The 23,734-nt window shown below is 38.6% G+C and overlaps 1 protein-coding gene across 1 annotated transcript in view; it reads right to left on the reverse strand.

Annotated features, from left to right (window-relative positions):
* Positions 1 to 691: 691 nt before the first annotated feature.
* LOC133638835 (uncharacterized) overlaps positions 692 to 23,734 on the reverse strand; it is a 31,825-nt gene continuing 8,782 nt past the window's right edge. The window contains exons 2-3 of the mRNA XM_062031819.1: positions 12,994 to 13,134; positions 692 to 1,668 (exon numbers count right to left, since the gene is read on the reverse strand). Of these exons, the coding sequence (XP_061887803.1) occupies positions 1,478 to 1,668; positions 12,994 to 13,134 (332 nt within the window). The 3' untranslated portion in view covers positions 692 to 1,477. The remainder of the gene's footprint in view (positions 1,669 to 12,993; positions 13,135 to 23,734) is intronic.

Below are 23,734 nucleotides of genomic sequence, written 5' to 3' on the forward strand. Positions count from 1 at the left end.
AAATATATAAGCTTTATGAACCTTGGGTTAGGTGAACGGTCTTTTGGGCTGAGTGATTGTGTGTGTTGATCAGGTGTTTGAATTGTATTGGCGTGTTCTATGGAGCTAGGAGCTAGCAGAGGAGCTAGGAGCTAGCATAACAAACACGTAGGTGTTTTTATGCAGGATTAATTTGTGGCATATTAAATATAAGCCTGGTTGTGTTGTGGCTAATAGAGTATATATATGTCTTGTGTTTATTTACTGTTGTAGTCATTCCCAGCTGAATATCAGGTCACCCCCGGCTCTCACAGCATCTTCCCTATCTGAATAGCTTCAACTCCCCACTAGTCCTTCACTTGCACTTTACTCATCCACAAATCTTTCATCCTCGCTCAAATTAATGGGGAAATTGTCGCTTTCTCGGTCCGAATCTCTCTCACTTCATGCGGCCATCATTGTAAACAATAGGGAACTTTGCATATATGTTCAACTGACTACGTCACGCTACTTCCGGTAGGGGCAAGCCTTTTTTTTTATCAGATACCAAAAGTTGCAATCTTTATCGTCGTTGTTCTATACTAAATCCTTTCAGCAAAAATATGGCAATATCACGAAATGATCAAGTATGACACATAGAATGGATCTGCTATCCCCGTTTAAATAAAAAAAATTAATTTCAGTAGGCCTTTAAACACACACACAAAAAAAAAAGTTTGAAAAGGAATTTTACCTTTGCAACCTCATTATACTATTAGCTAAGTTTTATATTCATAAATGTAAGTTTGTCAATACCCGACCTGTTTTTTGTGCCTTTAAAAAAATAATTAGAACTCTACGTTAAAACACTCTCTACCTCTAACAACCAAAAAGCTGTGAAAACGATGATGCTGTGTTCCAAATTAAAATTATTTACTGAACTTTGTTATATATATTTATTTTGCATTGTATTTTAGTTACTTTATTGAGTTTACAACCCCCTGGCGCTGATTTGTACTGTTTTTGTACTTATTTTGATTAGTATTATTTCTCGATTGTTTGTAAATGTTGCAGTTTATAAATAAAGATTTATAAAATAAAAAAATAAAAAAAGTTTGAGTAATACCTTTTGACTTTGACACATTTTTCCTATCAGAGGCATGTAAAGCTCGGATTTCCCAGTTGTATTGAATGCAGCCTGAATGCCTATGTGCTATTTTTTCATCCATTTTCTACCGCTTCAAAAGACGAAACAAAAGGTGAAAATAAATATGCACCTTTTTCCTAAATGCACTCATACCTGTCGTCGTGTGGACATTTTTTAAACTATTTTTTGTGTAATCATACAAGAACAAAAACAATAGTGAAAGCTTTTCTCCCAGCATTCGCAAAGTTGTTACCGGATTTCATTACAATCCGTTCGACCCTTGACATGAAATGTCAAGTGAGTGAGGACGTGACAGTTTTTTTGTTTGTTTTTTTAAATACACACAGTGAGTTTGTGTCCCCTTCTTTCCCGTCACAGCCACAACCTCCGCATCAGGAGGCTGCCCAGCGCGCAGGCGCACTGGAGTAGTGTGTGCGGGCTCCGGGAGGGGGCGCTGTTGCACAGGTCCGAGTCACAGCAGTGGATGCGGACGCCCGGCAGCTCCTGTTGCTGGCAGTGTCTGGACGTGGCGCAGCCGCTGGTCAGGACGATGCCCAGTGCAGCTGCAAGGATGGATGGATGGATGGATATAAGAAGGAGACAGGTCAGTCAGAGAAGAGTGATTCGCTCAGCAGGAAAAAAAAAAAAGCAGAGGTGGACAGGAAATACTGCAAGTGTGTAATTAGGAGGACATCTTTAAGGCACACTACACACAAGAGACCGAGCTCATAAAATGCTGTTTACACTTTAAAAATAATAGTGACAGTCTCAGCTTGAAACCTTATTTCATTTAATCAAAGAACATGGCATTCACACTCCATCTCACAGACTTTCGCAACACTTTAATCACCATTTGGAATTTCCCAAACCCAACTTGATATTTCCTGGACACAAAGAGCTCAGAATCAGGACTTGGAATCACTTTAATTGATTCTAAGGGTGGAAGATTTGACTTTTTTATTTATTAATATTTTTTGGACCTCTTTTTAGGTTATCTTTTCATCATAGGTTTTTTGCAGACAATCTGCTGGCAACAGTTGCATATATACAGTAAACCCAAGACAATTCATATATATAAAACACTATATAAATATATATATATATATACATACATACATACATACATACACTACCGTTCAAAAGTTTGGGGTCACCCAAACAATTTTGTGGAATAGCCTTCATTTCTAAGAACAAGAATAGACTGTCGAGTTTCAGATGAAAGTTCTCTTTTTCTGGCCATTTTGAGCGTTTAATTGACCCCACAAATGTGATGCTCCAGAAACTCAATCTGCTCAAAGGAAGGTCAGTTTTGTAGCTTCTGTAACGAGCTAAACTGTTTTCAGATGTGTGAACATGATTGCACAAGGGTTTTCTAATAATCAATTAGCCTTCTGAGCCAATGAGCAAACACATTGTACCATTAGAACACTGGAGTGATAGTTGCTGGAAATGGGCCTCTATACACCTATGTAGATATTGCACCAAAAACCAGACATTTGCAGCTAGAATAGTCATTTACCACATTAGCAATGTATAGAGTGTATTTCTTTAAAGTTAAGACTAGTTTAAAGTTATCTTCATTGAAAAGTACAGTGCTTTTCTTCAAAAATAAGGACATTTCAATGTGACCCCAAACTTTTGAACGGTAGTGTATGTGTATATATGTGTATATGTGTGTATATATATATGTGTATATATATATATATATATACACATATATATATATATATATATATATATATATATATATAATATATTATATATATATATATATATGTATATGTATATAAATATATATATATATATTATATATATATATATATAATATATAAATATATTATATATATATATATAATATATTATATATATATATATATATAATATATTTATATATTATATATATATATATATAAAATATATTATATATATACATACTATTTGAAAAATATAATATTCAATTAAGTGTTCACTTATTTAGCATTTAAACATTTAGAAATGCTGAAAAACAACCAGTGAGAACTATAATATGTTTGTTGGCTTGAAAGTTTTGATGGCTTAATTTTTATCCAACAAGAGATTTAGGGCAGCAAGAAATCGTAACCCTGCTGTAAAGTGAAGACTGTAATCCTTTAAAGTGTTGGCACTAGTGGAGGCTAACTTTATCCAAGAGAAGCCTGAGGGCAGCAGCCAAGTGGCAAATGTGGAGAATACTACAGCATTATTGTTTAGACTCATATGGCTGTAGGAGACCTAATTCTATCTAAAAGGAAGACCGAGGACAGCAATAACACAGTACTTCAGCCAAGTAGTGACCGTGGATAATAATACAGCAATCTCTTTTGGACCTAGGGCTGTTGGAGACTTAATTTGATCCAAGAGGAGACTGAGGCAGCAAGAAAACATAGCACCCCAGCCAAGTGGGGACTGTGGAGTATAACACTGTTATTCATTCTTTGATTGTGGTCGGTAAAGATTTAGATTTGTCTGAGAGGAAATGGAGGGCAACAAGAAATTGGAGCACTGCTACCCAAGTGGAGACTGTGGAGTATAATACTGCAATCCCTGTAGACTTTTGACTGTTGGAGACTTAAATGTATCTAAGAGGAGACTGAGGGCAACACGAAAACTGAGCGCTTCAGCAAAGTGGGGACTGGAGTATATTATTGCAATCCCCTTTGGACGTATGATTTTTGATACTTTATCATAGAGGAGACTGAAGGCACCAATAAAAATGAGCAAAGCAGCTGTTGAGTACAACTCTTTAATTCCTTCTTGTCATGTGACTGTCAGACACTCATTTGATCTACCAGCACACTAAGTATACAGGAAAACAGTGCCCTGAAGAAAAGTGGAGTCTGTGAAATATAACACTGTTATTTGTCCTTAGATTATGGCTGTTGGAGACTTAATGTTATCAAAGAGGAGACTGAGGGCAGCAAGTAAATGTAGCATTACAGCCAAGTGGAGACTGCAGAGTATAATACTGCAACCGCTTTTAGACTTATACTGTAACTCTTAGAAACTTGACTTTATCCAAGAGGACACTGAGGTCACAAAGACAATTGAGCACAGCTAGTACAATACCAACTGTGGAGTGTAACACTGCGACTTTCAGACACTCATTTTATCAAAGAGGAGACTGAGGGCAGTAAGTAAATGTAGCATTGCAGCCAAGTGGAGACTGCGTAGTATAATACTGCAACCGCTTTTAGACTTATAACTGTTAGAATTTGGACATTATCCAAGAGGAGACTGAGGGCACCAAGAAAATTGAGCGCTGCAAGTAGAATACAAACTGGAGTGTAACGCTGCAATTGCTTATTGGCTTGTGACTTTCAGACACTCATTCTATTAAAGAGGAGACTGAGGGCACCAAGAAAATTGAGTGCAGCAAGTACAATACAAACTGTGGAGTGTAACGCTGCAATTGCTTATTGGCCTGTGACTTTCAGACACTAGTTTTATCAAAGAGGAGACTGAGGGCACCAAGAAAATCGAGCACCGAAAGTACAATACAAACTGTGGAGTGTAACGCTGCAATCACTTATTGGCCTGTGACTTTCATACGCTATTTTTATCAAAGAGGAGACTGAGGGCACCAAGAAAATTGAGCGCCGCAAGCACAATACAAACTGTGGAGTGTAATGCTGAAGTTGCTTATTTGCCTGTGACTTTCAGACACTCATTTTATCAAACAGGAGACTAAGGGGCACCAAGAAAATTGAGTGCAGCAAGTACAATACAAACTGTGGAGTGTGACGCTGCAATTGCTTATTGGCCTGTGACTTTCATACACTAATTTTATCAAAGACGAGACTGAGGGCACCAAGAAAATTGAGCGCCGCAAGTACAATACAAACTGTGGAGTGTAACGCTGCGAATGCTTATTAGCCTGTGACTTTTAGACTCTATTTTTATCAAAGAGGAGACTGAGGGCAACAAGAAAATTGAGCACTGCAAGTACAATGCAAACTGTGGAGTGTAATGCTGAAGTTGCTTATTGGCCTGTGACTTTTAGACTCTATTTTCATCAAAGAGGAGACTGAGGGCACCAAGAAAATTGAGCGCAGCAAGTACAATACAAACTGTGGAGTGTAACGCTACAATTGCTTATTGGCCTATGACTTTCAGACACAATTTTTTTCAAAGAGGAGACTGAGGGCACCAAGAAAATTGAGCACAGCAAGTACAATACAAACTGTGGAGTGTGACTCTGCAATTGCTTATTGGCCTGTGACTTTCAGACACTAGTTTTATCAAAAAAGAGACTGAGGGCACCAAGAAAATTGAGCGCCGCAAGTACAATACAAACTGTGGAGTGTAACGCCGCAATTGCTTATTGGCCTGTGACTTTCAAACACTCATTTTACCAAGAAGAGACTGAGGGCACCAAGAAAATTGAGTGCAGCAAGTACAATACAAACTGTGGAGTGTGACGCTGCATTTGCTTATTGGCCTGTGACTTTCATACACTCATTTTATCAAAGAGGAGACTGAGGGCACCAAGAAAAAAGGAAAGTGTAGTGCAGCTTTCCAGGCTGACAGAACATTTTGACAACCCGCTCGTCACTCTGTGTGATGTTGTCAGCCCTGGTCGTCTCGGCCCGTAAAGGTGCCTCATCAGCCCTTTGGGCCACGAGCGGCTCCTCCCAGACTTGTCAAGCGAGGGAACATCTGGACGCTCCATGCTCGTGTGCATCAGCAGCGCCCTGGTCGAGGATGTCCACATCCTCCGTTTGACTTCACATGGACCCGGGAGTGCCACTAAAAAGTTACGTAACCCGCTTTATCGCGAGCTGAATATTCACATAAATGGTAGCCGCAGACGGGGAACAGTTGCATTAAAGTACGATTAAAAATGATGAAGCCGACGTGGTCTGGCATGCCACGGTGCATTCATCGCCGTTTAATAAGCTGCGAGCTTGCCCATAAATATTCCCCTAACTTGAGCACATTATCTGCTTTAGAGAACAAAGAGGACAATATCATCCTGCAACACAATGGGCCAGAGATAAAGTATCAGTGTAGCGTTCAATTCCCGTATGCCTTTTCTATATTTAGCCAGCTTACTTGTCATTTTTTGTGTTTCCCGGAACTGATACGAAGTAGCGAGCTCAGTTCACCAATTAGTCGGTCGCTTCTGCGCTTGCCACCAGCATTTTGCCCTGATTTCAATACTGGTCAATGGGAGAATTAATCACTTTCTCACACTAACAACAACGGAGAACAACAAGCGTCTCTGGACATTACTTCCTCTAGGCTTATGACTGTTGGAGACTATTTCTATCAAAGATGAGACTGCGGGCAGCAAGAAAACAGCACTGAAGCAAAGCGCAGACTCTTAAAGTTAAAGTACCAATCATTGTCACACACACACAAGGTGTGGCAAAATTATTCTCTGCATTTGACCCATCACCCTTGATCACCCTCCGGGATGTGAGGGGGAGCAGTGAGCAGCAGCGGTGGCCGCGCCCGGGAATCATTTTTGGTGATTTAACCTCCAATTCCAACCGTTGATGCTGAGTGCCAATGAGTACAATGCTGTAATTCCCCTTAATTTTATCCAGGAGGTGACAGAGGGCAACAAGAAAACTAAGCACTAAAACTAAATGGAGACTGTGGAGAATGACACCGTAATTGCTATTAGGGTTGTGGCTGATAAGACTTCATTTTATCCAAGAGGAGACTGACGGCAGCAAGAAAGTTGTATTTAAAAGAAGACTGAGTGCAGCAAAAATAAATAAAATGAAGCACTGCAGCAAAGCAGAGGCGTGTAGCTGTTAAGACTTAATTTTACCCAAGAGGAGACTGAGGGCAGAAAAAAAGAGGAACTGTAGCAAAATGGTAACTGTAATTTTTTATTTGATTGTGGTTGCAAGAACATTTTATTCAACAAGAGACTGAGGGCAGAAAAAGCGAAAAACTGTAATTAATCGCTTTCACACACTAACAACAACGGAGAACAACAAGCGTCTCTGGACATTACCTCCTTTAGGCTTATGACTGTTGGAGACTATTTCTATCCAAGATGAGACTGCGGGCAGTAAGAAAACAGCACTGAAGCAAAGCGCAGACTGTTGAGTACAACGCATTAATTCCCCTGTACTTGTGGCAGTTATGACTTAATTTTATCCAGGAGGAGACAGAGGGCAACAAGAAAACAAAACACTTAAACAAAATGGAGACTGTGGAGAATGACACTGTAATTGTTACTAGGGTTGTGGCTGATAAGAATTAATTTTATCCACGAGGAGACTGAGGGCAGCAAGAAAGTTGGATTTAAAAGAAGACTGAGTGCAGCAAAAAATCAAGCACTGCAGCAAAGCAGAAGTGTGTAGCTGTTAAAACTTAATTTTACCCAAGAGGAGACTGAGGGCAGAAAAAAAGAAGAACTGTAGCAAAGTGGTAACTGTAATGATTTATTTGATTGTGGTTGCAATAACATTTTATTCAAGAAGAGACTGAGGCCAGCAAGAAAATGGAGCACTGCAGCAAAGCAGAGGCTTTGTAGCTGTTAAGACTTAGTTTTACTCAAGGGGAGACTGAGGGCAGAAAAAGCGAAAAACTGTAATCAATCGCTTTCACACACTAACAACAACGGAGAACAACAAGCGTCTCTGGACATTACCTCCTCTAGGCTTATGACTGTTGGAGACTATTTCTATCCAAGATGAGACTGCGGGCAGTAAGAAAACAGCACTGAAGCAAAGCGCAGACTGTTGAGTACAACGCATTAATTCCCCTGTACTTGCGGCAGTTATGACTTAATTTTATCCAGGAGGAGACAGAGGGCAACAAGAAAACAAAGCACTTAAACAAAATGGAGACTGTGGAGAATGACACTGTAATTGCTTCTAGGGTTGTGGCTGATAAGAATTAATTTTATCCACGAGGAGACTGATGGCAGCAAGAAATTTGTATTTAAAAGAAGACTGAGTGCAGCAAAAAAATGAAGCACTGCAGCAAAGCAGAAGTGTGTAGCTGTTAAAACTTAATTTTACCCAAGAGGAGACTGAGGGCAGGAAAAAAAAGAAGAACTGTAACAAAGTGGTAACTGTAATGATTTATTTGATTGTGGTTCCAAAAACATTTTATTCAAGAAAAGACTGAGGCCAGCAAGAAAATGGAGCACTGCAGCAAAGCAGAGGCTTTGTAGCTGTTAAGACTTAATTTTACTCAAGGCGAGACTGAGGGCAGAAAAAGCGAAAAACTGTAATTAATCGCTTTCACACACCAATAACAACGGAGAACAACTAGCGTCTCTGGACATTACCTCCTCTAGGCTTATGACTGTTGGAGACTATTTCTATCCAAGACGAGACTGAGGGCAGTAAGAAAACAGCACTGAAGCAAAGCGCAGACTGTTGAGTACAACGCATTAATTCCCCTGTACTTGTGGCAGTTATGACTTAATTTTATCCAGGAGGAGACAGAGGGCAACAAGAAAACAAAGCACTTAAACAAAATGGAGACTGTGGAGAACTGCACTGTAATTGCTTCTAGGGTTGTGGCTGATAAGAATTAATTATATCCACGAGGAGACTGAGGGCAGCAAGAAAGTGGGATTTAAAAGAAGACTGAGCGCAGCAAAAAAAAAAAATGAAGCACTGCAGCAAAGCAGAAGTGTGTAGCTGTTAAGACTTAATTTTACCCAAGAGGAGACTGAGGGCAGGAAAAAAAAGAAGAACTGTAGCAAAGTGGTAACTGTAATGATTTATTTGATTGTGGTTCCAAAAACATTTTATTCAAGAAAAGACTGAGGCCAGCAAGAAAATGGAGCACTGCAGCAAAGCAGAGGCTTTGTAGCTGTTAAGACTTAATTTTACTCAAGGCGAGACTGAGGGCAGAAAAAGCGAAAAACTGTAATTAATCGCTTTCACACACCAATAACAACGGAGAACAACTAGCGTCTCTGGACATTACCTCCTCTAGGCTTATGACTGTTGGAGACTATTTCTATCCAAGACGAGACTGAGGGCAGTAAGAAAACAGCACTGAAGCAAAGCGCAGACTGTTGAGTACAACGCATTAATTCCCCTGTACTTGTGGCAGTTATGACTTAATTTTATCCAGGAGGAGACAGAGGGCAACAAGAAAACAAAGCACTTAAACAAAATGGAGACTGTGGAGAACTGCACTGTAATTGCTTCTAGGGTTGTGGCTGATAAGAATTAATTATATCCACGAGGAGACTGAGGGCAGCAAGAAAGTGGGATTTAAAAGAAGACTGAGCGCAGCAAAAAAAAAAAATGAAGCACTGCAGCAAAGCAGAGGCGTGTAGCTGTTAAGACTTAGTTTTACCCAAGAGGAGACTGAGGGCAGGAAAAAAAAGAAGAACTGTAGCAAAGTGGTAACTGTAATGATTTATTTGATTGTGGTTCCAAAAACATTTTATTCAAGAAAAGACTGAGGCCAGCAAGAAAATGGAGCACTGCAGCAAAGCAGAGGCTTTGTAGCTGTTAAGACTTAATTTTCCTCAAGGGGAGACTGAGGGCAGAAAAAGCAAAGAACTGTAATTAATCGCTTTCACACACCAATAACAACGGAGAACAACTAGCGTCTCTGGACATTACTTCCTCTAGGCCAGGGGTCACCAACGTGGTGTCCGCGGGCCCGTAAGGACCAGATGAGTAGCCCGCTGGCCTGTTCTAAAAATAGCTCAAATAGCAGCACTTACCAATGAGCTGCCTCTATTTTTTAAATTTTATTTATTTACTACAAGCTGGTCTCGCTTTGCCCGACATTTTTAATTCTAAGAGAGACAAAACTCAAATAGAATTTGAAAATCCAAGCAAATATTTTAAAGACTTGGTCTTCACTTGTTTAAATAAATTCATTAATTTTTTTACTTTGCTTCTTATAACTTTCAGAAAGACAATTTTAGAGAAAAAATACAACCTTAAAAATGATTTTAGGATTTTTAAACACATATACCTTTTTACCTTTTAAATTCCTTCCTCTTCTTTCCTGACAATTTAAATCAATGTTCAAGTATTTTTTTATTGTAAAGAATAATAAATACATTTAAATTTAATTCTTCATTTTAGCTTCTGTTTTTTCGACAAAGAATATTTGTGAAATATTTCTTCAAACTTATTATGATTAAAATTCAAAAAAATTATTCTGTCAAATCTAGAAAATCTGTAAAATCAAATTTAAATCTTACTTCAAAGTCTTTTGAATTTCTTTTAAAAATTTTGTTCTGGAAATTCTAGAAGAAATAATGATTTGTCTTTGTTAGAAATATAGCTTGGTCCAATTTGTTATATATTCTAACAAAGTGTAGATTGGATTTTAACCTATTTAAAACATGTCATCAAAATTCTAAAATTAATCTTAATCAGGAAAAATTTCTAATGATGTTCCATAAATTCTTTTTTTTAAGTTTTTCTCTTCTTTTTTTCGGTTGAATTTTGAATTTTAAAGAGTCGAAATTGATTTTTTTTCGTGTTTTCTCCTCTTTTAAACCGTTCAATTAAGTGTAAATATCATTAATTATTAATAATAACGTTAAAGGTAAATTGAGCAAATTAGCTATTTCTGGCAATTTATTTAAGTGTGTATCAAACTGGTAGCCCTTCGCATTAATCACTACCTAAGAAGTAGCTCTTGCTTTCAAAAAGGTTGGTGACCCCTGCTCTAGGCTTATGACTGTTGGAGACTATTTCTATCCAAGATGAGACTGCGGGCAACAATCAAACAGCACTGAAGCAAAGTGCAGACTGTTGAGTACAACGCTGTAATTCCTCTGGAGTTGTGGCAGTTATGACTTAATTTTATCCAGGAGGAGACAGAGGGCAACAAGAAAACGAAGCACTTAAACAAAATGGAGACTGTGGAGAACTGCACTGTAATTGCTACTAGGGTTATGGCTGATAAGACTTCATTTTATCCACGAGGAGACTGAGGGCAGCAAGAACATTTTATTCAAAAGGAGACTAGGGTCAGCAAGAAAATGGATCACTACAACAAGGTGGAGATTGTGGAATACAACACTGTAATTCCTTTTGGGATTTGTAACTGTTATAACTTAATAACAAAATGGAGACTGTGGAAATTTACACTATAATTCCTTTACGGATTGTAGCTGTTCAGACTTCTTCTTAACCAAGAGGAGACTGAGGGCAGTAAGAACATTTTATTCAAAAGGAGACTGGGGTGGCAAGAAATGGAGCACTACAACAAAGTGAAGACTGTGGACTATAACACTGTGATTTTTCTGTGTTTGTAGCTGTTATGACTTATTTTTATCCAAGAGGAGACTGCGGACAGCAAAAAAAAAAAAAAAAGCTTAAACAAAATGGAGACTGGAAATCGACACTGTAATTCCTTTAAGGATTGTAGCTGTTCAGACTTCTTCTTAATCAAGAGGAGACTGAGGGCAGCCAGAACATTTTATTCAAAAGGAGGCTGGGGGCAGCAAGAAAATGGATCACTACAACAAGGTGGAGATTGTGGTATACAACCCTGTAATTCCTTTTGGGATTTGTAACTGTTATGACTTAATTTTATCCAAGATGAGACTGGGGTGGCAAGAAAATGGAGTACTACAAAAAATTGGAGACTGTGGACTATAAAACGGTGATTCATTCTGTATTTGTAGCTATTATGACTTATTTTTATCCCAGAGGAGACTGCGGACAGCAAAAAAACAAACAAAAAAAAAACCCTTAAACAAAATGGAGACTGTGGAAGATGACACTGTAATTCATTTAAGGATTGTAGCTGTTCAGACTTCGTCTCCAAGAGGAGACTGAGGGCAGCAAGAACATTTTATTCAAAAGGAGACTGGGGGCAGCAAGAAAATGGATCACTGCATTTGTAACTGTTAATACTTCAGTTTAATCCAAGAGGAGACTGCGGGCAGCAAGAAAACGAAGCCCTTCGACAAAACGGAGACTGTGGAAGATGACACTTTAATTCAAGCAGAGGCTTGTAGCTCTTAAGACTTAATTTTACCCTAGGGGAGACTGAGGGCAGAAAAAAAGAAGCACTGTTGCAAAGTGGTAACTGTAATTATTTCTCTGATTGTGGTTGCAAGAACATTTCATTCAAGAGGAGATTGAGGTCAGCAAGAAAACGGCACACTGCAGCAAAGTAGGGACTGTTGAGTAGAACACTGTAATTCCTTGTACGGTTGTAGCTGTTAGGACATCATTTTATCCAGAAGGAGACTGTGGGCAACACAAACATTTTATCGAAGAGAAGAAAAGGGAGCACTACAACATGAGGATGACACTATAATTCATTCTAGGATTGTAGCTGTTCAGACTTCTTATCCAAGAGGAGACTGAGGGCAGCAAGACCATTGTATTCAAAAGGAGACTGGGGGCAGCAAGAAAATGGATCACTACAACAAGGTGGAGATTGTGAAGTATACCTTCTGGGATTTGTAACTGTTAAAACTTCAGTTTAATCCAAGAGGAGACTGTGGGCAGCAAGAAAACGAAACCCTTCGACAAAACGGAGACTGTGGAAAATGACAGACTTTTGCGCCTTTTTCCTGTCTGCCTAGCTACTTGTGTTAGAATAACTATGTATATATTATCATACTAACTTTAGTATGCTTAAAGTCCACTGCAAAATAGACTTTTCTAATCTATGCAAGGACAAAACTTCTTGTCTGAGGGGTGACCTCAGCCACAGATGTTATCTTTGTTTTAGCCCGCTAACAGCCAAGGACTTCAACGATCTCAACGAAGAAAACAAAAATGACGGCACACAGACAAAGCAGACTTCAAGGACCTCAAGGAAGATAAGATGACAACACGCAGACGAAGCGGGGACAAGGCGAAATCACAAGGCCCCCAGCACACTCCGTCACGTATTGTGCGTCCTGGACCTGCTTTGCTTCTAGTCATTGTGCTTGTTAGGAGTGATCTACTCACTGCTCTCTGTCTTGATGCAGAAGCGGTGCTTGAAGCCCTTGTGTGAGTGGGTGCAGGTGAGCACCTCCGGGTTGGAGCAGCCCACGTCCACGTAGCGCTGGCCCTGGATGATGTTGCAGCCATAGCACTGCAGACCCTCCACTGCACGAGACAAAAGAGCGGCATGACATTGAGGTGATGCTCTCACAGGCAATAGTAATAATCATAATACAGTTTTTATTGCTGCAGGAGCACACTTTAACGAGACGGGTGTCAAGTCTGTTATAAGTTGAACCCTCCATGACCGTGGGATGCGTTTAGGTTATATAATTATTTCATTGTCACACAGAGAGAAGATTATCATAATACCTTTTGTGGCCTGTACTTATTTAAACTTTGTGATGAAATATATAAAGTTACAAATACCGCATCGGGACAGAGTATGTGCGCAGTACTGGTCAAAAGTACCGACAACTGTTGACTGCATGCTAACGTAGTAGGAAATAATACAAAAAAATTCAACCGTGTTTTAGCGCAAAACAACAGGGGCATTTTTACCAAAGTGTTACATGGCCTTTCCTTTTAACAACACTCAGTAAAGGTTTGGGAAATGAGGAGGCCAATTTTTGAAGTGGAATTTAATTCACAAATCCAATGTAAATTAGCATGGAGCTAATGAAAAGTGGCACCTTACTTTATGTTCGAGCGTAGTTATGGTAGACTGACCATACGTCCTCTTTTGCGGGGCTGTCCGGGCGGAGTTTCTTAAATGCCTCAAATGTCATTTTGAGTTAGGGTTGCGTGTATTTTCAATGTACGTTCAGGGTTAAGAAGGGGTTCAAAACAAAACAAATTGTGAAGGTGTGCGCACGCAGCAGAATTCGTGAGGGAGGGGCGGAGGCAGAGAGAGCGAGAGAGTTAAGATAAACGCGCATGCGTCGCCAGGCTCTGCTTTTTATCCATAGATTTATCAGATTTAATTTTTTATTATCTATAGCAGGGGTGTCAAAAGTGTGCCCCGGAGGCCATTTGCGGCCCACAGCTAATGTTTTAAAGGCCCACGGCACATTCTAAAAATACTATTAAAATAAACAAAAACATAACAAAAGTGAAATAAAAAAGCTTAAAGGTGAAATGTAATTTAGAAAAAGTTGCAATGTAAACTAATAAAACAAAGCTGTTTTTTTTTTCTTCAAACTGTCATTGCTCAAAACATAATATTGAATCAAAATCAATGTTATTATGAATTATTGACCTATTCAAGGTTCCCATTACTTCACATCAAATATTCCACTTTGAAAAATATTTTTGGTGGAAGATTTTGCATATTTTGTGTGTTTGCCATTAAAAACATAGTTTTGTTTGACAAAAAAGGGCGGAAAACAAACAAACAAAAAAACAACCTAATAAAAACGAAAACATTTTGAAATGAGGGACAGATCTGAAGTTGATGTAGACTCCAGACATTTAAGCGTTAAATATAAAATGTATGTATGCCCTGGCACACCATTATCATCATTTCATGACCGAAACAAAACACTTTTTACACTTTTATACTGAAATAAATACACCTACAACTTATTCAATAAAAACATAGAAAAAACTACCAGCAGCGGTAAAGTTTAGATCCATGAAGGAAAGAAGAAAGTGAATGAATGTCTATAACTGAATACATTTACATATGTATACACATTTGTTTTGTTTTTTTATGATTTTTTTAATGAATTAAGTAATGTTTAAGACAACCTTTTTCCAAAACACAATATAAAATGTGAGATATAACAGGATAATGCATACGTTTATAATTTTTTTTCAAAACGCTTACAAAAAAGTGGGACCCCAAAAATTTACTGTGGGACCCCATTTAAAAACATTTCTAGCACCAACACTGCTGTCAACAGAGGAGCAAAAATGCTTTATTTGAATAAATATATTATTTATAAAGCAAGTTCGAGTATCATTGGCAAATTTTCACCTATACATTGGCGTGCTGCCTGCCTTGGCACGCATATATGTGTCCTCTTTTTGGGATTTCAGAATATGGTCGGCCTAAATTATGGTGTATTATATCCATGAAGCAATCTTATAAAAAAGTCTGTCAATTTGAAATTTTACCGTTAGTTTTTAATTTAAACTCGTAATTTTTATGTAAAATCTCATTAAAGTTTGCCTCACCAGATGTTTTGTTCGAATGTGATATAATGTGTTTTTACATTGAATACAGAGTACTGGTTGAATTGCAAAATAACTGGGGTGCCCGCCAGTTAATAATAACTGTCGCCTTGCGCTACAGAAATGAACAAAAGGACTCAAACTAATCCACAAAGTCTACAATACATTCACTTGGGTATGCAGGAGCACGTGCAACATTGACGTGTTGTGTGATTAATGCGATTGCTCCTCAAGTCAGTTATTAATGTTAACTGTCACCTTGCACTTTAGAAATGAACAAAATGACTCCAAATAATCCACAAAGTAAAACCCACTGTACGGTAGCTTGCACATGCACATGCAACATGGACACATTGTATAATTAATGCGATCGCTGCGGCTGTCAGTCTCTTCCAGTCAGTTATTAATGATAACTCTCACCTTGTGCTATCAAAATCAACAAAATGACTCAAAATAATCCTCAAATGTGAAACCCATTTGCTCATGCAGGAGCACATGCAACATGGACGTGTTGTATCATTAATGTGATCGCTGCGGCTTTCAGTTATTAATGATAACTCTCACCTTGTGCTATCGAAATGAACAAAAAGACTCAAAATAATCCACAAATTCCACAGTACATTCACTTGCGTATGCAGGAGCACGTGCAGCATGGACGTGTTGTGGGATTAATGCGATTGCTCCTCAAGTCAGTTATTAATGTTAACTGTCACCTTGCACTTTAGAAATGAACAAAATGACTCAAAATAATCCACAAAGTAAAACCCACTGTACGGTAGCTTGCTCATGCAGGAGCACATGCAACATGGACGTGTTGTATCATTAATGTGATTGCGGCGGCTGTCAGTTATTAATGATAACTCTCAACTTGTGCTATCGAAATGAACAAAAAGACTCAAAATAATCCACAAATTCCACAGTATATTCACTTACAGATGCAGGAGCATGTGCAACATGGACGTGTTTTGTGATTAATGCGATTGCTCCTCTAGTCAGTTATTAATGTTAACGATCACCTTGCACTTTAGAAATGAACAAAATGACTCAAAATAATCCACAAAGTAAAACCCACTGTATGGTAGCTTGCTCATGCAGGAGCACATGCAACATGGACACGTTGTATAATTAATGCGATCGCTGCGGATGTCAGTCTCTTCCAGTCAGTTATTAATGATAACTCTCACCTTGTGCTATCGAAATCAACAAAATGACTCAAAATAATCCTCAAAAGTGAAACCAATATACGGTCGCTTGCTCATGCAGGAGCACATGCGACATGGACGTGTTGTATCATTAATGTGATCGCTGTGGCTGTCAGTTATTAATGATAACTCTCACCTTGTGCTATTGAAATGAACAAAAGGACTCAAAATAATCCACAAATCCCACAGTACATTCACTTGTGTATACAGGAGCATGTGCAACCTGGACGTGTTGTGTGATTAATGCGATCGTTCTTCCAGTCAGTTATTAATGATAACTCTCACCTCGTGCTATCGAAATGAACAAAAGGACTCAAAATAATCCACAAAGCCCACAGTACATTCACATGCGTAGGTAAACCCCACTGTACGGTAGATTGCTCATGCAGGAGCACATGCAACAAGGACACATTTTATAATTAATGCAATTGCTCCTCCTGCCAGTTATTGAGAAAAGTCACCTTTCACTATCGAAATGAACAAAAGGACTTAAAATAATCCACAAATCCCACAGTACATTCACTTGTGTATACAGGAGCATGTGCAACCTGGACGTGTTGTGTGATTAATGCGATCGCTCTTCCAGTCAGTTATTAATGATAACTCTCACCTCGTGCTATCGAAATGAACAAAAGGACTCAAAATAATCCACAAAGCCCACAGTACATTCACATGCGTAGGTAAACCCCACTGTACAGTAGCTTGCTCATGCAGGAGCACATGCAACATGGACACGTTGTATAATTAATGCGATCGCTCCGCCTGCGAGTTATTGAGAAAAGTCACCTTTCACTATCGAAATGAACAAAAGGACTCAAAATAATCCTCAAATGTGAAACCCACTGTACAATCGCTTGCTCATGCAGGAGTACATGCTACATGGACGTGTTGCATAATGAATGCGGTCGCGCTGCCTGCCAGTTATTAGCATAAACCGTCACCTTGCACTATTGAAACGAACAAAGGACTCAAAATAATCCACCAAGGCTAAGATCCCTTGCTCACAGAGGAGCATAGGCAACATAGACATGCCGTATTAATGATTTGATTGTTATCCCGCCAGATGATAACAGTAACCTTGCAAAATATCAAATTAAAATAAGGACTCAAAATAACCCACAAAGGCAAAGCCCACAGAATGCTCACTTGGTCATGCAGGAGCATATGCAGCATGGACGTTTTGTATAGTTAATGTGATTGCTCCGCCCCCTTAGTCATGATTGATAACAGCCACCTTGCACTATAGAATTAAACAAAATGACTGAAAAAATATCCACAAAGAAAAACTCCACTGTACGGTCTCTTGCTCATGCAGGAGCCCTTGCTACATTGACGTGTTGTATAATTAATGCGATCGCGCTCCGTGCCAGTTATTAATGATAACCGTCACCCTACACTATAGAAATGAACAAAAGGACTAACAATAATCCACAAAGGCACCTGCTCATGCAGGAGCACATGCAACATAGGCGTGTTGTATAATTAATGCGAGCGTGCCACCCGCAAGTTATTTATAATAATTGTCACCTTGCGCTATAGAAATGAACAAAAAGACTCAAAATAATTCACAAAGCCCACAATGCATTCGCTTGTTCATGCAGGAGCACATGCAACACAGACATGCTGTAGAGTTTATGTGATCGCTCCTCTTGCCAGTTATTAATGAAAACCGCCACTTCGCACTATAAAAATGAACAAAAAGACTCAAAATAATCTACAAAGGTGAAGCCCAAAGTACGCTCGTTTGCTCATGCTGGGGCACATGCAACACGGACATGTTGTATAATTAATGCGATTGCTCCTCCCGCCAGTTATCAATGACAGCCGTCACCTTTGACTACACAAATGAACAAAAGAACTAAAAGTAATCCACAGAGGCAAAGCCCACAGCGGGCTCACTTGCTCATGCAGGACCATATGCAACATGGACGTGTTGTATAATTAATCAGAATCATATTGATTAGCCAAGTATGTTTAGCACACAAGGAATTTGACTTGGTAGACTATGTTCAATGCAAGAAACTAGAAAAATAATGCGATCGCTCCACCCGCCGGTTTTCTAAATGTCATAAATTGAGGGATTTTTTCTAAGTGTCACAAAGTCGGAATTTTTTCTGTCACTTATTTAGGGTACCAGCAGTTGGAGGGAAAAAAGTCGGGATTTTTTTTCTAAGTGTCAAAAAGTCGGGATGTTTTCATGTTTTCTAAGTGTCACTTTTTTAGGGTACCAGCAGCTGGAGGGGAAAAATTTGGGATTTTTTACAAGTGTCACTTAGGGTACCAGCAGTTGGAGGAGGAAAAAGTTTTTTTCTCTTTTTCTAAGTGTCACTTATTTAGGGTACTAGCAGCTGGAGGGAAAAAAGTCGGGATGTTTTCTAAGTGTCAAAAAGTCGGGATGTTTTCATGTTTTCTAAGTGTCACTTTTTTAGGGTACCAGCAGTTGGAGGAGGAAAAAGTTTTTGTTTTTTTCTAAGTGTCACTTTTTTAGGGTACCAGCAGCTGGAGGGAAACATTTTGGGATTTTTTTTACAAGTGTCACTTAGGGTACCAGCAGTTGGAGGAAAAAAAGTCTGGATTTTTTTCCAAGTGTCAAAAAGTCGGGATGTTTTCATGTTTTCTAAGTGTCACTTTTTTAGGGTACCAGCAGTTGGAGGAGGAAAAAGTTTTTGTTTTTTTCTAAGTGTCACTTTTTTAGGGTACAAGCAGCTGGAGGGAAAACATTTGGGATTTTTTAACAAGTGTCACTTAGGGTACCTGCAGTTGGAGGAGGAAAAAGTTGTTGTTTTTTCTAAGTGTCACTTTTTAGGGTTCCAGCAGCTGGAGGGAAAAAAATTGGGATGTTTTCATGTTTTCTAAGTGTCACTTTTTTAGGGTACCAGCAGCTGGAGGGAATTTTTTTTGGATTTTTTACAAGTGTCACTTAGGGTACCAGCAGTTGGAGGGAAAAATGTTGGTATATTTTTCTAAGTGTCAAAAAGTCAGGATGTTTTCATGTTTTCTAAGTGTCACTTATTTAGGGTACCAGCAGCTGGAGGGAAAAAAGTCGGGATGTTTTCTAAGTGTCAAAAAGTCGGGATGTTTTCATGTTTTCTAAGTGTCACTTTTTTCGGGTACCAGCAGCTGGAGGGAAAAAAATTGGGATTTTTTACAAGTATCACTTAGGGTACCAGCAGTTGGAGGAGGAAAAAGTCAGGGTTTTTTCTAAGTGTCACTTTTTTAGGGTACCAGCAGCTGGAGGTAAAAATGTCGGGATTTTTTTCTAAGTGTCAAAAAGTCGGGATGTTTTCATGTTTTCTAAGTGTCACTTTTTTAGGGTACCAGCAGTTGGAGGGGAAAAAAGTCGGGAGTTTTTTATAAGTGTCAAAAAGTCAGGATGTTTTCATGTTTTCTAAGTGTCACTTTTTTAGGGTACCAGCAGTTGGAGGGGAAAAAAGTCGGGAGTTTTTTATAAGTGTCAAAAAGTCAGGATGTTTTCATGTTTTCTAAGTGTCACTTTTTTAGGGTACCAGCAGTTGGAGGGGAAAAAAGTCGGGAGTTTTTTATAAGTGTCAAAAAGTCAGGATGTTTTCATGTTTTCTAAGTGTCACTTTTTTAGGGTACCAGCAGCTGGAGGGGAAAGAAGTCAGGATTTTTTACAAGTGTCACTTATTTAGGGTACCAGCAGTTGGAGGGGAAAGAAGTCGGGATTTTTTTGTAAGTGTCAAAAAGTCGGGATGTTTTCATGTTTTCTAAGGGTCACTTATTTAGGGTACCAGCAGTTGGAGGGGAAAGAAGTTTTTTTTATTTTTAAGTGTCACTTATTTAGGGTACCAGCAGTTGGAGGGGAAAGTGTCAAAAGTGCCAAAAATACTTTTTCCTCCTCCAACTGCTGGTACCCTAAATAAGTGACACTTAGAAAACATGAAAACATCCTGACTTTTTGACACTTAAAAAAAATCCCGACTTTTTCCCCCTCCAACTGCTGGTACCCTAAATAAGTGACAGAAAAACTCCAGACTTTTTGACATTTAGTCAAAATCCCGACATTTTTAACATTTACAAAACTGGTGGGTGGAGCGATCGCATTATTTTTCTAGTTTCTTGCATTGAACAAAGAGAGCACACGGACATGTGGAACTATATAATTAATGTGATCGCATTGCCTAACAGTTATTAATGATAACCGTCACCTTACTGTATAGAAATGAATTAAAGCATTAAATATAATCCACCAAAGAAAAGTTTGCTATATTTGGGCTTGCTTGCATAACTGGCACACACATGAAGTGATTAACGTTGAAAAACTTATTCGGGTGTTACCATTTAGTGGTCAATTGTACGGAATATGCAATCTACTAATAAAAATTTCAATCAATCAATCAAAAACAGTGAATCCAGAAAGTATTCACAGCGCTTCACTTTTTCCACATTTTGTTATGTTACAGCCCTATTCCAAAATGGAATACATTCATTTTTGTCCTCAAAATTCTACAATACCCCATAATGGCAATGTGAACATGTTTTTCTGTATAAATTTGCAAATTTATTAAAAATAAAACTATAAAAAAATCACATAAACACAAGTGTTCATAAATATTCACAGCTCACATTTTTGTTTTGTTTTTTGTTTTCATGTTTATTTCGAATATGTAGACAAAACAAAAACAAACAAATTTTGCAGAAAAACAGCAATAAAGCCATTCAAGAATGCATAACAAAAACAATAATAATAATAATAATAATAATAGTAATAATAAAAAGCAAAAAGAAACAAGAAATGAAAATAAACATTAATGTAAACATATCCGAAAAGGAGTGAGAAGAAGTAAAACTTATGTACTCCCACCCCTCTTATTACTTACTGTATGTTTAATAATAATAATAATAATAATAATAATAGTATATAAAAATGTTATGTTATATAAATACATATACATATATATGTATTTAAAAAAAAAAAATCCACATTGTCATTATGGGGTATTGTCTGTAGAATTTTGGGAACAAATATGAATTTTTGGAATAAGGCTACAACATAACAAAATGTGGAAGAAGAGAAGCGATGTATATACTTTCCGAATGCACTCTAAGTGCCCAACGCCCATATCATATAGCTAATGTGATCGCTCCTCTTGCTAGTTATTCATGAAAACCGCCACTTTGCACTATAGAAATGAACAAAAAGACTCAAAATAATCCACAAAGTTGAAGCCCAAAGTACCGTATTTCCTTGAATAGCCGCAGGGACGCTAATTAATTTAAAACCTCCTGTCACTCCTGCGCTTACCAGAAGCCTGCGGGATGGCCAAGCATGCGCTAATTATTTTAAAACCTCTTCTCACTCCGGCGCTTACCTTATCATGAAAAGCACATTTGATAAAAAAAAACGTTATTATTGTCTTACCTTTAGGTATAAATGAGTCCATGCCAGCTCCTTTTGAAGAAAAGCATCGATATAGAAGTCTTCCTTATCTTTCTTCAGTTTTAAAAGTCTCTCTGTCTCGATGGAGATCTTCCTTTTAAGTATTACCTCCTGCTTCGATTGAAAGTCCAGTTTAGGAAACTGTTTTATTTTAGATATGTAATCCTCAATGGTAAAAGTCCAAGCAAACAATGGCTGCGCACTCTTGCTGTCGGTTGTCTTCTTCTGCTCCACCGGTCTTCTGCAGTACCAGCAGTCGCAAGAATGATCACTAGCGCCCTCTACCACCAGGAGGCGGGAGTCATTTAATGACTCACATTTGACCCGGCGGAAGTGCCAAGCATGCGCTAATTATTTTGTGAAACAAGTTTGACCCGGCTGTAATTCGAGGCATGCGAATACCATATTCCCGGCGCCAATTCAAGGAAATACGGTATGTTCGTTTGCTCGTGCTGGGGCACATGCAACACTGACGTTGTTGTAAAATGAATGCGATTGCTCCTCCCGCCAGTTATTAATAACAACCGCCACCTTACATAACAGAAATAACGGGAAGACTGGAAATGAGCTATAAAGTAGACTTTTCTTATTACCAACATGATCCCGGGTAATGAAGGGGTGATTATGTACTGTGAATGTGCCTCCAGTAAGGCACTTAAATAAAAGCAGTATTTTGTGCGGTATTTCAGAAGAAGAAGATAATCTAAAAAGCCAAAAGTCTTCAGGGTTGTTTCCCTATTCACGCCTCATCTTGAGTGACAACCATTAAAGACGCGCCCGTGATCGTCTCTTTCCTGACTCATTCTAAAGCCCTGCCTCTTAGCTGCCTGCACACCCTGAAGGCGACCATACGGGCTTCCTCCTCAGATCCTCCTTCTCAATATTAGCCCAAAACCGCACTTTCAAAGAAATAAAATAAAATTTAAAAAACTCCGGCGAGGGAACTGTAGATATCTTTCAGGAATTACCCAGGTTATTTTTCTATTCAGTGCGGAAAAGCCTGGCCCCAAACTGTACCGGCGGCTTATAAAAAGGGATTGTGTGTGTGAATTCAGACCTATCGCACACCTGTGACCGACCCGCCAAATCCTGCACACACAAGATGGAAGATCCACTTTGGGCTGAAACCAATCCACTTTCTTTATCTGCTGCCGGGGTGTTGTTGGTTTTGTGGGCCGTGTTGTTTGTGTTGGCGGCACCGTGGAGAACACCAGCCTCTCGCTGCCCGGCCTCTGCTAAATAGCTCAAGCTCGGATGGAGCTTTCAGGAGCAAACTAATCCGGCTGCAAATGCTCTTACAAAAATCACTTTTAGAAATCTGCTGGAATCAATGTAAGGCCACCGCAGCAACTAAAGCAAAACATTTAGGTGATAAATGCTGCAAGCATCTACCTGCAATTCTTTGATTGACTCTGGGGGAAATTAACCATCAAGTAATCAAACAGTAGTAAAAAAGTCCTAAATCCAGACAATGATTTAGATCAGGGGTCTTCAACTCATTTTAGCTCAGGAGCCCCCGCATGCACTGCAAAAAGTCAGTGGTCAAAAACAAGGAAAAAAAATAAAAAATAGGGGTATTTTATTTGAACTAAGCAAAATTATCTGCCAATAGAACAAGAAAATTTGGCTTATCAAGACTTTCCAAAACAAGTAAAATTAGCTAACTTCAATGAACCCAAAAATACCTTAAAATAAGTATATTCTCACTAATAACAAGTGCAATTTTCTTGGTAGAAAGAAAAAATGAGACCTCTTTGCTCAATATGTTGAAAAATATTCTTAAATGAAGTAAATGCTAGTGCCATTATCTTGACATACTGATATGCGCTCGGCATTACATTTCTTGAAACCAGCAAACTTATACTAAAAACTAGGGATGTCCGATAATGGCTTTTTGCCGATACCCGATATTCCGATATTGTCCAACTCTTTAATTACCGATACCGATATCAACCGATACCGATATCAACCGATATATGCAGTCGTG

The sequence above is a fragment of the Entelurus aequoreus genome, linkage group LG21, assembly GCF_033978785.1.
Source record: "Entelurus aequoreus isolate RoL-2023_Sb linkage group LG21, RoL_Eaeq_v1.1, whole genome shotgun sequence".
Classification (NCBI taxonomy): domain Eukaryota; kingdom Metazoa; phylum Chordata; class Actinopteri; order Syngnathiformes; family Syngnathidae; genus Entelurus; species Entelurus aequoreus.